General features: G+C 40.7%; 1 protein-coding gene across 1 annotated transcript; it reads left to right on the top strand.

Annotated features, from left to right (window-relative positions):
- Nucleotides 1–330: 330 nt before the first annotated feature.
- Nucleotides 331–12707, top strand: LOC100489411 (hepatic lectin). Its single transcript, XM_018092526.2, has 9 exons — nucleotides 331–485; nucleotides 1785–1901; nucleotides 2820–2852; nucleotides 5275–5328; nucleotides 8057–8110; nucleotides 8402–8464; nucleotides 9284–9429; nucleotides 11202–11317; nucleotides 12326–12707. The coding sequence occupies exons 1-9, from the start codon at nucleotides 434–436 to the stop codon at nucleotides 12447–12449; spliced, it is 759 nt and encodes a 252-aa protein (XP_017948015.2). The 5' UTR covers nucleotides 331–433; the 3' UTR covers nucleotides 12450–12707.
- The last annotated feature ends 1278 nt before the right edge of the window (nucleotides 12708–13985 follow it).

Below are 13985 nucleotides of genomic sequence, written 5' to 3'. Positions count from 1 at the left end.
GTACTTGATCCCAACTAAGATATAATTACCCCTTATTGGGGGCAGAACAGCCCTATTGGGTTTATTTAATGGTTAAATAATTCCCTTTTCTCTGTAATAATAAAACAGTACCTGTACTTGATCCCAACTAAGATATAATTACCCCTTATTGGGGGCAGAACAGTCCTATTGAGTTTATTTAATGTTTTATTGATTTTTTAGTAGACTTAAGGTATGGAGATCCAAATTACGGAAAGACCCCTTATCCGGAATACCCTTGGCCCCAAGCATTCTGGATAACGGGTCCCATACCTGTACTACAATTAATGCTCTGAATTCAACTTTGCTAATAATATTATTTTATTTCAAATACCCAGGAAAATGGCAAAGTGATTTTGATAATGAAGTATATGAAAATATCACTGGCACTGAAGAACCAAATGAGCCCACAAGAATGATGATGAAAATTTATCAAGAACCAAAAGGCGGAAGTTTCTCACCAAAAGGTAACCTGTAACTGTATTTCTGTGTATGTGGTTTCCCTGCTATAATAACCGCTATAGGGACAGTGGGCAGTTTGCATGGTGTTAGTGTCTGTTCAGTTTAACACTTCAGCCACATGTGTCATGTTCAAATTATGTATCATTCTCTAACTTAAAGACATAAAAAGTAATGTAATAAAGGCCTTAAGTTTGCTAGTTGTCTAGTAACTTGGTAACAACAAATCTGCAGCTGGTCAACTGTTTAGAAAAAAAAAAAGCATCTGATTGGCTGTTATGGGTTTTCAAGGTGTGGGGAAACAAAGGGAAATTATACCTCTTAACTTTGCAGGTCTCTATAAAATTATATTGTATAAAACAGCCCATGTGTAATATAAACCATTTTTGATAAATGATATAAAAATACACCTTGCTAGTAGTATGTGCCATTGGGTAATCTTAAATTAAAAAATTCCATTTAGTTTTTTACAAAATGCATCACTTAACAGAACTTCTCCAGCAGGATCCTGCACTGAAATCCATTTTTCAAAAGCACAAACAGATTTTTTTACATTTAATTTTGAAATTTCACATAGGGCTTGGCATATTCTTCATTTCCTAGGGTGCTGCAGTCATGTGACTTGTGCTCTGGTAGACTTCAGTCACACTTTACTGCTGTGCTGAAAGTTAGAGTGATATCAGTAAAATATCAGCTTCCAGTAGGTTTCAGAATAGCACTCAGTAGTAAGAAATCCAAGTCCAGCTTGGGACTCCTCCAGTTACATGGGAGTAGGAGAAACAATAGGTTAGCTGAAAGCAGTTCTAATGTGTAGCGCTGGCTCCTTCTGAAAGTTTAGACTCAGGCACAATGCACTGATATGGTGCCTATACGCCTACATGTTTAGTCACATCAGCCAATGAATGGACAGAGTTCTGTGTTTTACTCTCACACTTTTTTTGAAGATTGTCTTCATCTAGAAATTAGTAAAGAAACTTATATTTCTTATATTATATTGGAAATATCACTGCATCTTAAGATATTCAGGCTCTCCTCTGTGTAGAAAAGGACCAAAACACTACATTTCAGGGAGCTTTGCAGCACCATTGTAGTACCGTTAGGAACTAAAAGGTCCTGGTGCAGTCTTTGCCCCATCCCTACATATGAGGCTGTGCATGGTGCCTTTACCCTGCAGTTCTCCTTTTCTCTCTCTGTGCAAAGATCTGGACCAAATGAAGATACTGTATGTTATTTAATAGCCAAAACACAGCATTCCTCTCCCAGAAAAAGCAATAAATAATATATCTGTGTATCCATTTCCCTTTCAGTTCTGAAGGCAAGTGAAACGTTGAGGACACAGAGGAGACTCTTGATGGTTCTGGTGACCCTGCTGGTTCTTGTTTTCATGTTCCTGATAATCCTGACCAGCCTCATGTTTATATACTGTGAGTTTCACCCATATTGGCATTCTGTAATATGTAACTATATATTCTTTAACAGCATACCTTGTACACTTGAGTGCTAGTTGGAAAGAAGTAACACAAAATGCCATGGGTGGATCATTTCACTTGGGTGTGTTCTGGTTGACCCTGAAAGGAAGACCTATTAATGTTAGCTGGTAGACGAGGCTGAAGAAAAGTGACCATTATTGTGATAAAATAGTTCCTACCTCATTCCTAGCTGATCTAGGAGGAGATGAGAGCTTCGGTTGTGGCTCTCATATCTGATTTGTTAATGTGATTTTCATTTTCCACAGAAAATGATGATGACATAGCCTTCTGTCAGTTCATCAGAAAAGTTCTGATGCAAACTCTTCTTGATTCCTTCCTTCACTTCCCCACCACCCCTTGGTATAACACTTTCAAAACCGCAGTGGTTCTACTAACCCTCAACTTCCCCTTACAGTGTCACTTTCTATATAAAGGCACTTGGTGTGCGTGCCAGTGCTGGGTCTGTATTTTTACCAGTATACACTTCAACTGACTTTCTGAAGAACATGGAGGAGTGAGGGGAAAAATCTGAAACAAGTCTAGAAAATTTGCGTAGAAACCAATGGTTGGAGGTGTTGCCTGTAGTGATTAAATTAAGCAGATCTCTCCCTTTCTTCAGATTTCAATAAAAAGATAAAAACCCAAATAATATAATACCGTTTAATATATAAAATCACAAAAACAAATTGCACTCACATTTAGTCCATTGAGATCAGTTACATAACATGCACTAAAGAAATTTTGCCCACATTGTACTAAATTTTATATGAAACAATCAGTGCTATTATAGATATAGGAGATCATGTTCCTACCACCCAGGGCAGTGTTTCAAGCTTGTATTTAGCTCACCTGTTACTGATCTTCTCTTTCCAGATTCTAAAGTGAGCCGGCAGCTACAGCAGGAACGTGAGTATTCTCTGGAAACTGTCTTCATATTAGTTGTGAATAAAACAACACTTGTTGTGTATACACAAAAGTATAGGGGCATAAGGAACAACTCCTGTACCTTTTGATTGCTCCAATGTTACATCTATCCTTGAAGGCACCTCTGTCTGTGGAAAGGCCGTAGGCTTATAGGCAGGAAAAATCAATCTTCTATGGACCCCTAGCTAATGTCGAGCGGTATAAAAACACTTTGCCATCATTACTTGTTTGTAGGGCTTATTACAAAATATTTCTGCCTCCAGTTCTTTGCATAAAGAAACTTAGGTAAATGAAGGGAAAGCAGTAGTTTTAGTTACATTGTAATTTGGAAGATATAACTTAACCAAAATTCCCACCCCTGTCTTAAGAACTTCTTAAATAAAAAGATGAATGGACTGCACACATAACTCAGCCTCTGCTGGTACCGGCTACTGGCCCGGATTTGTGGTGAGGCCACAAAGGCCCAGGCCTAGGGCAGCACAAATTTAGGGGTGGCATGCCACACCGAAATGTTGCTCATATACGGAGCAATGGGCACCTCTCCCCACTGCTCCATATGTGAGTTTAAATGCACACAGATGGGGGTGTTCGCGAATGCACATGCTCGGGGGGGGGGGCGGCATCGGGACGCCCGGATAAGAAATTCTGTGCTGACTGGCGACTGGCTATTAACCATTGTCCACGCACGGTGCCAGCTAACATGTAAACAAAGTGTAGCAGATATATTTTACACATGATAGAATTCTAGGCTAAGTTGTGTAGTAACTTTGATACTATAGCTACTATAATACCAAAAGACAAGCAATAAAAAATAGAAGAAAGGCTATTGGCTCTCCAAGCCATTCCAAGGGGAACTAATCTCTAACTTTTATTATGACAATATCATACAGCATTTCAGGGGCATGCCCAAGTGTGCTTAAATATACCACACAGTTCCCCCTCTCATCCATGTACATAAGGATAACATAATGGTCCCTAGTCCATGAATGCAACTGTTTGTCCATATTATATCCAGTATACTCTAGTTAAATTGTCCAAAAAAAAATGCGTAGAAATGCCCAATCCATATAATTATCCATCCTGGGAAATTCCTATAAAAAAACATGTAAATGTGACCCCTTATAGAAACTAAAAGAAGACAGAGCACAGGCATAAAGGGGATGTTAGGGGAGCGTTAGTATCAGAATATTGACCCAGATTCAGTTCATGAGGAAACATTATTTTATGATTTATCACTTGTGGATGAGATTCAGTAGGGAAAACTCTTCTGGCTATATGGGAAAATCCTGAATTGAATTAGGAGATAACCTTTTCTCATCTAATTGAATGCTAGTACCAAGAAGAGTTACCCAACCCTAATAATTATGTTAGATTATATAGTATCATGTATGGTTGTCTTACCCCGTACTGCATAGTACATTCAAGGCAGCCCAACAGGCAAAGGTAAAAATTTGAAGGAATGGCTGTGTGTGCCACTGGCATTTCTTCTAAATGTAGGGCTAATTTGGGAGGGCCAGGGGAGCAAGAGGCACAAGAGCTCCCCTTAGTGCTCATTTAGGAAGCACTTTTGCCCCCTGGTCTGTTGCTTTCTGTAACGAGTACCAAATGAAAAATCTATCGCTCATTGCAGAAAGCAGCATCCAGCACTTCCCAAGTTGCACATCTAAATGACACGCAAGTTAGGTGGATGTAGGGGGGCGCCTGTGTTCCACCCCCTGGCTGCCCCTCTTGGATCAAGCTCTGATTAACATAGTGCTGGATATGCGCAATCTAAAGACCTTAGGTCTAACGTCTATCAAGTCCAAAATTGACCCTGTATCTGATCTGCCATTTAGAGTCCCAAATCACCAGTATGTTCATATCCACTTATGAACCAATTCATCACTTCTAACCAATACAAAGATCAAATATAGTCACCCCAATATTGAATTCTAAAGTGCAAACTAAGTCCAGTGATAGAATGTTCTTTTGACTGTACCGTGCCTAAGACAGAAATACAAACAGACCTTTAACAAACAAACATTTTAGTGTCACATTATTACAAGACTTGCCAGAACCTAAACAGAACAAATCTATGGCTGCAATTCTGTCCCGCTAACTAATATATTGTAAATGCCAACTGAATGTGTTGCAGATATTTAATTTGAAAGATATTTCTTTCAAATTGAAACAGAATTCCCACCTTATGTTAAGGTTTTCTAAAATAAAAGAAGAGGAAATGAAATGCAAACGTATGGTATCCTACTCTAGTATTACAGTACCTAACCAATGTGTCGGCTAATATTGCAATAAGTTGTAGCATAGAAATGTTTTACTTGTTGGCACTCTATACTGAGTTAGGTGGTAACTTAAATACTTACTGGGAAGCAATAAAAATGACTACAGGATATGTTTTTCTTTGCAGATGAGGAGAAAGCCAACCTTCTAACACAGATCACAACCATAAAACAGGCACTGGGTGAGCAACTGCCTTATTCAATGTTTTGTAGAAACAAATTAACTTTATATAGAAGTGAAGAAATGCAACTGATACATAAAGAACATAACAGTCCTGCACTGGGGACACTTGGGGTCTATCCAACTCACTAACTCAGCCCTTTAAGTGTCACAGTCCCGCACTCTACTCTGGATGGATAGTGTAATGCACAGTTTAGTCCCAGGCAATGTGTTCCTTCACCAAGAGCTATTAATATACCCCAGGTAGCACTACCTGGCCCTGAGTACATCTCCTTTGGATAAGGCAGTATCTCCCATGTAGTTAGTATACAAACAACACCTGTCTTCACAAAGGCCCCACACAATGGTGCTTTCTTTGGTGGATCACTTACAAGGCTTGCAAAGGGTCCACAGAAAACTGGGCAGGGGGCAGGACAGGCTCTTCCTCTATAGCTGGAGCTCTAGGCTTCTCCTCTAAATTGAGCACACACATATTATTTCAGAGATGATTTCTGTATTCCTGGGCAGCTCTATCACTCTTTCTCTGGGTGGATACAGCAGGGGTTCCTTTATAACCTCTCCTGATCCCCATGGATTTGGCTCCAAAGCAAGGCTTTTTCTAGGTCCTTCTCTTTTCCCAGATGTCCTCTCGGGCTCCCAGCAAGCCTCAGGTTTTTCTCCTAGCCAATCAGATTGTTCCCTTCCCTGTAACCAGCCTGGATGATGTCATAGGAAGAACAGGAGAAAGAGTTCTCTGATCCTGTATAGTTATTTAACATTGAAAATTGATATATTTTTTTAAAGCAAAATAGACCCACATCCAAATGGTAAGGTGTATTAAAAGAAAACAAACCAATAATATGGTAGACAAACAAATTAGCTTTTTTTTTTTTTAATTTTACTGAGAGTCAGAAGAAAGGCGTCACTTACCCTTACCTTATCATCAACTGAGAATGCCTAGTGCTCAGTGATGGAGGTATTGCATTCTCCCCTAGAACAAATTCAATTGCACAAAGCACTAAGTGCAGCTGGGAGATCCCTTGCAAGTTTTATTAGCAGGAAACTGCAACATTTCTGCTTGACAAAGGGACATGGCCCTGAAACATTGCAGTTTTCTGCTAATAAACTTGCAATGGGTCTCCCGGCTGCACTTGCCCCGTGTGCCACTGAATTTGTTCTACTATTTTATTGACAAAGCATGAGGACCTGATAGAACCCTTGGGTTCTTGAAGGTACATACTGTAGTTGGGATCAAGTACAGGTACTGTTTTATTATTACAGAGAAAAGGGAATAATTTAACCATGAAATAAACCCAATAGGGCTGTTCTGCCCCCAATAAGGGGTAATTATATCTTAGTTGGGATCAAGTACAGGTACTGTTTTATTATTACAGAGAAAAGGGAATCATTTAACCATTAAATAAACCCAATAGGGCTGTTCTGCCCCCAATAAGGGGTAATTATATCTTAGTTGGGATCAAGTACAGGTACTGTTTTATTATTACAGAGAAAAGGGAATCATTTAACCATTAAATAAACCCAATAGGGCTGTTCTGCCCCCAATAAGGGGTAATTATATCTTAGTTGGGATCAAGTACAGGTACTGTTTTATTATTACAGAGAAAAGGGAATAATTTAACCATGAAATAAACCCAATAGGGCTGTTCTGCCCCCAATAAGGGGTAATTATATCTTAGTTGGGATCAAGTACAGGTACTGTTTTATTATTACAGAGAAAAGGGAATCATTTAACCATTAAATAAACCCAATAGGGCTGTTCTGCCCCCAATAAGGGGTAATTATATCTTAGTTGGGATCAAGTACAGGTACTGTTTTATTATTACAGAGAAAAGGGAATCATTTAACCATGAAATAAACCCAATGTGATTGTTCTGCCCCCAATAAGGGGTAATTATATCTTTGTTGGGATCAAGTACAGGTACTGTTTTATTATTACAGAGAAAAGGGAATCATTTAACCATTAAATAAACCCAATAGGGCTGTTCTGCCCCAATAAGGGGTAATTATATCTTAGTTGAGATCAAGTACAGGTACTGTTTTATTATTAAAGAGAAAAGGGAATCATTTAACCATGAAATAAACCCAATGTGATTGTTCTGCCCCCAATAAGGGGTAATTATATCTTAGTTGGGATCAAGTACAGGTACTGTTTTATTATTACAGAGAAAAGGGAATCATTTAACCATTATATAAACCCAATAGGGCTGTTCTGCTCCAATAAGGGGTAATTATATCTTAGTTGGGATCAAGTACAGGTACTGTTTTATTATTACAGAGAAAAGGGAATCATTTAACCATTATATAAACCCAATAGGGCTGTTCTGCTCCAATAAGGGGTAATTATATCTTAGTTGGGATCAAGTACAAGGTACTGTTTTATTATAACAGAGAAAAGGGAATCATTTAACCATGAAATAAACCCAATGTGATTGTTCTGCCCCCAATAAGGGGTAATTATATCTTTGTTGGGATCAAGTACAGGTACTGTTTTATTATTACAGAGAAAAGGGAATCATTTAACCATTAAATAAACCCAATAGGGCTGTTCTGCCCTCAATAAGGGGTAATTATATCTTAGTTGGGACCAAGTACAGGTACTGTTTTATTATTCAGAGAGCTTAGCTTCATTTTAGTCAACCATTTTTACACCCTCAACATGTTTAACCATACTGTAAATATGTACATTTTATGACTTTATTGAAGAATTCTACTAATTCTGGTAATTGCAGATGAGGACAAAGCCAACCTTCTAACACAAATCACAACCGTGAAACAGACACTGGGTAAGCAATTGCTTTTGCCTTTTTCTGTATTCTGAAAAAGTTATTTTATGGTTTATCACATGAAAATTTATGGTGAGATTCAATTTCCCATAAACGCTGATTGAATTTTCATGTGCTAAACAGTCAGATAAGCTTTTCTCATTAAACTGAATATGGCATAGTAGTGGGAGGGACCTCCACCATTTTATAGTGAATGAGCCTTACAAATGTGCAAAAAATGTGAGGTAATGACTATGATGATCTTTAATTCTATAAATGGATGGTTTTAGCAATCAAATCTCTTCTTTTAAGATTCCCGTATATCAGATGCTAAGAACAGTATGAAGCAGGATCTCTTACAGACAATACAAAAAGGTAACAACATGCTCTGCCTTATGCTGCCTGTGTGTGCCATGTTCTGCCTGCCCTATGCTGCCTGTGTGCGCCACACTCTGCCTGCCCTATGCTGCCTGTGTATGCCATGCTCTGCCTGCCCTATGCTGCCTGTGTGCGCCATGCTCTGCCTGCCCTATGCTGCCTGTGTGCGCAATGCTCTGCCTGCCCTATGCTGCCTGTGTGTGCCATGCTCTGCCTCCACTATGCTGCCTGTGTGTGCCATACTCTGCCTGACCTATGCTGCCTGTCTTTGCCATACTCTGCCTGCCCTATGCTGCCTGTCTTTGCCATACTCTGCCTGCCCTATGCTGCCTGTGTGTGCCATGCTCTGCCTGTCCTATGCTGCCTGTGTGTGCCATACTCTGCCAGCCCTACCCTGCCTGTATGTGCCATGCTCTGCCTGCCCTATGCTGCCTGTGTGTTCCATACATGACATAATATAATTCTTTCACCTATAACTGAAGTGTGATATCCTACAGTGAGGTTGTGGTTTAAAGTGGGTGCAGTTTGAAAAAGGGAAGTAGTCAAAACTGGCTTCCATTATCAGCCCTCCACCATGTAGGCCTGAAAAATTCCAGCACTTGGTACCACAAAAGTTGGACAGCACTGGTTTAGAGAGAGAATTTTGTGTAATTTGATTTGGGTGCCTTCTTTCAGGTGCCCGTACCTTTAAACTTCACATTCAGTCATTCAGTAATACAATAATTGCAACAGGGAATTGTAAATGTATACAGTATGGTGGAACATCACAGAGCAGCTGGTTCACTTATACAGACCCAACTCTTGTCTTCATTTTAGAGAGACCCCGGTGTGATTCTGGCTGGAAAGCATTTGATGGAAGCTGTTATTATATCGTTACAACTGAGAAGAACTGGGTGGATGCCCAGGCCATTTGTAAAACAATGAATAGTGATCTGGTTATTGTCAACAGTGAGAGGGAAAAGGTGAGTTACTTACTGTACAACCAACTTCATTAACTATAGACATTACAGTGAAAATTCTCATTCATCCAGGCCATAATATACAGTATCTAGTAGAATTAATTCTAAAGCAACTGGACTTTCAGAGTTTTCTTGAAAAGTTTCACTACTCATCCGAGCGGCTTTTTTGAGTTCAAATGACTGGTAGGGAATTCCCCGGCATTTAAACCACTGAGGGTAGTACAGTCACAGGCATCCAATCACAATGTTTCCATTGAACTTATTCAGTTAGGCGTTGGCTGAAACTCACAGGTATAAGAAGGTATGTCCCAGTCACAATGGTACCATGATTCCAGTTGAGCCAAGTGTTAATCATTCACTGTACATCACTGGAAGTGTAATATGTTGTGAAACTGGCATGGCATTGTATGTTGCTGACAAGCAGTGTCGCAGGCCCCCTCCTCTGTTCAGGAGGCATAAATGGCCTCCTTCAGGCATCTTTTAAACCATCTGTCTTCTCAGTCCAAAATATGCACATTGCTGTCCTCAAACGAGCCCTCCAAAGATCAGCAACAAAGTGGAAAAAGATTTTTGGGTCCTACCCATGTGCAGTGAGTAATAAATATGTTGTATGATCTGTGCCTATTCCCCAAGAGATCTGGATATTGTCCTGCCTGCAGTGTACATGAGGGTACCCAGGCACGTGCTTGGACAGGTACTTTAAGCATTTAGAAACACATTTAATAAGTACTACATTACTTTTTAGTGCAAAAACTGGATCTGAATGATCCCACCAAAACCTAACACTTAATTCAGTATCTTATTCCACCTGTGACAAAAAGGGCCGTCTCAGTGGGAATTTTCTGTTTGATGGCAGATATATAGCACCCAGGCACTGGCTCCTTTAAATCTCCAGGGCAAGATAGGCTGAGGCTAATACATGAAGCACTTAAGGGGAGTCTGGGTGGGCGGCAGCAGTTCAGTAACTTAGAGAGGCTGTGAAAGGAAGGCTGGGCTGAAAGCAAACTTCCCCTGATCCTGGTTAAAGGCAATATCACCACTGCCCACTCGGTAGGGACGACACCCATATACTTGATTTGGTAAAAGGAGTGCTCCTTGCTGGACTTATGTACTCAAATACCATCTACAGGTGAAGACAAAAGTGAATAAACAAAATAAAGAATATTACAACCAGCTACAACAAAATAAAAAAAAAAACCATTTCTTGGCAATAATGAAGCTAATACCAATATATCATATTACCAGTTCTGTGTTATTTGCTACCATTCAAAATGGCACAAATTGGCTGGAGTTTTTAGGGCTTATTTATATCCACGAGCACAGTACTTTTGTCAAAATACGCTCCTTGCACTTCCTGTTCGGAATGGAGCACTACTACGCCTATTGACGCAGGGGAACCTTGTAGCTACTGACACCTCCTGACCATGCTGTAGCTAAGGGTCCCCTTCACGCCCTGCATCAATAGGCGCAGCACATTTATACGTTAAGAATCGGGCACTCGCATCACTTGCACACTGAACACTGGAAATGATGCCCAGGCACACTTTAAAAATATTTGGTGCAACTGCAGCCAATTGGCAATGAAATGCACGTGCAGTTGAATCCATTTTGGCGAATCAGATGCAATTGTTATAGCATCTCGTCGATGTTCTCGAAATTGTACTTGGCTCACTGTGTCCTGGTAGGTCTATGCGCTCTTTGTAGAATATGTGAATATGTAGCACATCTGTGTGTTACCTCTGCCCTGTAATGAGATGGGTCTTCTGCTTCCCTAGAACTTCATTGAAGGTCTTACTGACAACTCCTATTTTTGGATCGGCCTCAGAAGGGATAATAAGGATAAGAATGAGTGGAGATGGGTGGATGGAGCATACTATTATCCACCAGAGAGGTAAGCTGAAGAATCTGTCCTTGGTTAAAAACTTCGAGTTTCCATAAAGGTTTATTGAGAGTCAATTAAGAGTTGCACAGTGGGCTAAACCATGAAGTGAGGCAATACCTACAGGTATATGAAATCACTGTGTCTAAAATGAAAAAATGCAGCCTTTCACATTTGTTAAAATGAATGAATACTACATAACAGCAAAGAGAAACACTCTAACTATAATATGCATATATAATATACAGGAATGACGGTACTCACAGGGTTTTCATGAAGAGACAAGCAGGCATTTTAACAATGCAAATGATCCTTCGTCAAAGACCTTGATGAAGGTTCCAGTAAGGAACGAAAACGTTGAGTGCCATCATTCCTGCATATTGTATGATTGTTCAGCTCTGGCACCCAGGTATCATCTGCTGCTTTTGGAGTGATCCCCATTCCAGATTTATATCTATCAGCTGGCAGGCAGAAACAGGTTCCATTTTTGTGGGAGGGTACTTAAATTGTGTGTTGGTATTCAGTCTGTTGGTTGTCCCTAAAGAAGAGTACTGTTTGTACTTGAAATGTTGGCGTTTCTGCAATAAACTTTTTTTCTTTTTCCCTGAGTGTACACGATACTCTTTCTCTGTATGTGTATTTTGTCACCTGCACCCAGGGCTGATATTTTGGTGACGGGTGTGCTCCCTTCTGTTCTCTCTCTCTCTAAATATATATATTTAAATTTCTATAGAGACTTCTCAGTGGGCTGCTGATTTCTTTGACTTTACTCTTTGGGACCAGGAAATAGAACGTGTCTTTATTTTTACATTTTGACCTATTTAATTGCAAGAAATAACAAAAACTGCAGATATTTACAACTTAAATAGTATATTATATAATGTCCCCTTAATGTTTTTTTATTGTTCTTGGTCTATTCATTGCCCAAGCCCAAAGACCTGAGCAGTTATAAACCAGGCACTTAATGAAGCACCTAAAATACAATTTTCCAGTTTAAGTCAGTTTGCTATTTATCTGCAGGTTTTGGAAAAAAGGGGAGCCAAATAATACAGATGGGAAAGAAGACTGCGTTCATATGTCGTATGGAAAGTGGAATGATATTTTTTGCACTCATCAACATAAAGCGATCTGCGAGAAAAACTGATGTGCTGTGTATTGGACAGACCTCTGAACGGGCAACTGGGTGTGTACAGGCACATAGACTTCTGTATGTTAAGGTCACAGACCTCTAATCTCACTCAGAGACACTGTAGAACTTACCAGACAGGGTTTTAGGGGCTTTCTGATTATCTAGCTGGTCGGTCTGTAGCACTGTAGACCTCGAGGTCTGCGAGGTCTGCGGAACGTATGTGGAGGAAATCCCGTACGCAAGCGGACTTTATCCATTACAAATTCCTATTGGCCTGCCTCAACTCATAGTTACATAGTTATGTAGGGTTGAAAAAAGACCAGAGTCCATCAAGTTCAACCCATCCAAGTAAACCCAGCACACCTAACCCACACCTACCAATCTATACACTCACATACATAAACTATAAATACAACCACTAGTACTAACTGTAGATATTAGTATCACAATAGCCTTGGATATTCTGATTGTTCAAGAACTTATCCAGGCCCCTCTTATAGGCATTAACAGAATCTGCCATTACCCCATCACTAGGAAGGGCATTCCCCAACCTCACTGCCCTCACCGTGAGGAACCCCCTACGCTGCTTCAAATGGAAGCTCTGTTCCTCTAATCTAAAGGGGTGACTTCAGGTGTGCTGATTGTTTTTATGGGAAAAAAGAACATCCCCCATCTGCCTATAATCCCCTCTAATGTACTTGTACAGAGTAATCAGCGCCTCTTTTCCTACCTCTGCCTTGTCGAAGGCTAAACAGGAATACTACAACACCCTAATAAACAATAATAAATCCAACCCGAAACGCCTGTTTTCTATATTCAATACCCTTCTGCGTCCCTCACAGACCCCATTACCTCACTTTATGCACTCTCCCCAGGACTTTGCTGATTTCTTCATGAACAAAGTGGAGTCCATCCACAATCAAATTCCCCCCTCTATTAATACTAACCAGCTCCTCCTTCCTCAGCCCCCCTCTGCATGTCTTAGCTCTTTTGGTCCCGTAACTGTCTCAGAAGTCTCCCGGCTTATTTTGTCTGCTCCGCTCACCACTTGCTCTCTTGACCCTATGCCTTCTTCTCTGCTTAAACACTGTGCTGCTGAACTCACTCCGGCTCTTACTCACATCTTCAACTCTTCTCTGACTTCTGGAAGTTTCCCCTCTTCCTTCAAACAGGCCTGTTTCCAGCGCCGGATTTCTAAACGACGCGCCCCGAGGCCGCCCCAATTCGGCGCCCCCACCCGCCGTGCGAGCGCGCATGCGCAAACCACCTCCTCCTTCCCTGCCGCCGCGCTAACGCGCATGCGCATGCGCCAAAGTTAAAACTCCCATACGGAGCAGTGGGGAGAGGTCCCCATTGCTCCGTATGGGAGCAAAATTTTAAAAATTTGCGTGCGGCGGGGCGGCATGCCGCCCCTATGTTTATGCCGCCCTAGGCCCGGGCCTTTGTGGCCTCGCCACAAATCCGGGCCTGCCTGTTTCAAGCCTATCCTTAAAAAGGCCACGCTAGACCCGTCCTGTCTCTCTAACTACCGCCCTGTCTCTCTTCTACCAC

The sequence above is a fragment of the Xenopus tropicalis genome, chromosome 3 (assembly GCF_000004195.4).
Source record: "Xenopus tropicalis strain Nigerian chromosome 3, UCB_Xtro_10.0, whole genome shotgun sequence".
Lineage (NCBI taxonomy): Eukaryota > Metazoa > Chordata > Amphibia > Anura > Pipidae > Xenopus > Xenopus tropicalis.
Note: the sequence above shows the minus strand (reverse complement) of the source record. Positions and strands in the feature narration are given on the sequence as shown.